This window comes from Coffea eugenioides, chromosome 6 (assembly GCF_003713205.1).
Source record: "Coffea eugenioides isolate CCC68of chromosome 6, Ceug_1.0, whole genome shotgun sequence".
In the NCBI taxonomy this organism is placed as follows: Eukaryota; Viridiplantae; Streptophyta; class Magnoliopsida; order Gentianales; family Rubiaceae; genus Coffea; species Coffea eugenioides.
The window spans coordinates 30,384,672-30,387,162 of NC_040040.1; the positions used below are offsets into that span (position 1 = coordinate 30,384,672).

The 2,491-nt window shown below is 42.2% G+C and overlaps 1 protein-coding gene across 1 annotated transcript; it reads right to left on the minus strand.

The window, feature by feature from the left end:
• Positions 1-1,000: 1,000 nt before the first annotated feature.
• Positions 1,001-1,891, minus strand: LOC113776312 (Werner Syndrome-like exonuclease). The gene has a single exon (XM_027321442.1). The coding sequence runs from the start codon at positions 1,820-1,822 to the stop codon at positions 1,154-1,156; it is 669 nt and encodes a 222-aa protein (XP_027177243.1). The 5' UTR covers positions 1,823-1,891; the 3' UTR covers positions 1,001-1,153.
• Positions 1,892-2,491: the final 600 nt, after the last annotated feature.

Consider the following 2,491-nt stretch of genomic DNA (forward strand, 5'->3'; position numbering starts at 1 on the left):
GGAAGAAGCAAGAAACGAAGGGGAATAGAAGAGAAGAATTGAAGATGAAGTGAAGGCGACCAAACGCGCCAGCAATCTCCCAGTGAGGACGTCTGGAACTGAAATGGGTAGACTTGGTGGAGGAGTTGCTCGTTTCAGCAGAACTGCAGAGGCTGAACTCCTGGCTAAGCAGACTGGATGTGACAAAACATTACATTACTAACACACCCCTCAAAGAACAAAGGAACTCAAAAATACAATAAAAGGTCGGGATGTAAATAGCTGCAGACCTAAGGGCTAAAACCGTAATATCAACAAACCTCCCAGCCCAACAAAGAGAAGGAGACAAGACATTACGATTTACAAAACAACCGCGTGACTGTTTGACCAGGAACCGGGCCACCACATCAACAAACGGAAGGAAAGGCTAAGGGGAAAAAGTTAGCACCAATCACGTCGTTCCACGTCATCAAAAAGCCAATGCCCTCTCGCCACGCGGAGGACGACCACGTCCACGTGTACACGGGCCTTCCGCCCTTAGTCTATATGGTTAATGAGACACGTGATGCAAAAATTTCAAGCTCAATTTGCTTCAACACAAGCCGGAACCATATACTGCAAAAGTTATCCGCTTTATCTATCACTTTAAATTTTTTTATTTTTTTATTTTTTGTTTTTTTTTTTATCAAAACGGCAACATTTATCTATCACTTTAATTAAACGTAACAACTCATACTCCTAAAATCAATTTTCCTTTCAACTTTGCCTTTAAGGGCAGCAAAAAAGAACTCTAAAATCCCATTTTCTTCATTATGCTTAACTGGAAAATGAAATCACTAGAACCCATCACAAATTAAATGATCTGCTGATCATAACAATAAAGTATCATTTTAACTTTGCCAAAATCATAAACACTGTTCAAGCAGCACAAAGCAAACATTTCTGAACTCTCTCATAATACATGAAATATTACCATAATCAACATCTAATACTGATATTCATATTCATATTAAACACATCCCATAGTCTAACATAACATTCATCAACACCTCAACTCCCTAAGCACCACAAAAAAACCCCATAACCCAAAAACATCCAAACTACTAATCTCAAAACCCAATAGGCCATAAACAAGTACTATTAGGGAGTATATTTACCCACTGTTGATCCTAGATTAATCCTCATATTCATCGGCATCCAAACGCCTGCCAATCTCAAAGGAAACAAAAGCATCCACACAGGCATACTGGACTTGATCAGGATTCAACCAGCGGCTATCCCACCTACCCATAGTCACCCATCTGGGCTTCTGAACTTCTCTCCCAAGCACCAATCTAGCCAGCTCTTTCATCCCAGCATTTCTCAGTTCCTTCCTATCATACTCACCAGCAGCCAACCGACGCAAGTCCACAATCCTCCCACTAACTTCCAGCCCATAATCCCCCTCCAGATTCTGAACATCGTTCTGGATCCCAACTCCGACGAAAGTGTAGTCCTCCTTGGCGAGAAAATCTCGGAGATCCTCGGGAATGAACTCGTCCTCGTTGTACTCGCGGGAACAGCGGAGGATTTGGAAGACGAGGCAACGGCGGCCCACGCAGAGCTGGAGAGTGGCGACTGGGTTCCTGTGGTACTTGCTGAAGCTGGGACGCCACTCAACGTCGAGGCCGACGATGAGGTTGTTCAGACGATGGCGGTGGATTCTCTGGGTGTGGGAGAGCCAGCGTGAGACTTGGGAAGGGTCGTGGGTGACCATTGTGTTGATGCGGTCGGAGTAGAAGTAGATGTCGTAGAAGTCGTGGCTGTCGTCAGGGATGTCGTGATCCACTATTCCGATTTCCATGGCTGATGGAGTGTGTTTTCAGTGTGTGACTCTGTGTGTGTGTGTCTGTGTGTGTCTGTGTGTTTCTTTGGCGGTTGGGAGCGGATGGATCAGCGGAGTGCGTTTTGAGGGAGAATTTTTTGGCCTTTTCGAAGCTGGGAAGAAAATGGAAACTCCCGATGGAAAAAGTTGATAAAGCCAGAATGGGGTCAATTACCGTATGAACTGTACAAAGTACAATGCACTACTATGTATTTAGTATACTAGGGAGGGACCGCCCCGCGACGCGCGGGAATTTGGTGCTTGTGATTCAAGATAATTAATAATTATTGTATAAGAATTGAAGTATGATGATTTTATCATGTGATTTTAATAGAAAAATCATAAGTTACATAATGAGTCAAAAAAAATAATATGCAATGAGACATCCTTATCGTTATACTATATAAGAATCCGTTGTGATCAAAGGTTATGTTTGAATTTCAACTGCAAAGATAAGGATAGTTTGAAAATGTAAAAATGTTTGAAGTGCAATTGAAAAGTATCCAAAGGTCTCTTCTAAAACTTTTTCAAGATGATAAAACATTTTAAAGTATCAATTGGACCCTTCATCTCTCGAATCTATATATGTTCGTGAAAGATTCCTCAAGCAATGCTTCTGTTTTCTCCCTCGACTTAAGCTCAACCTGA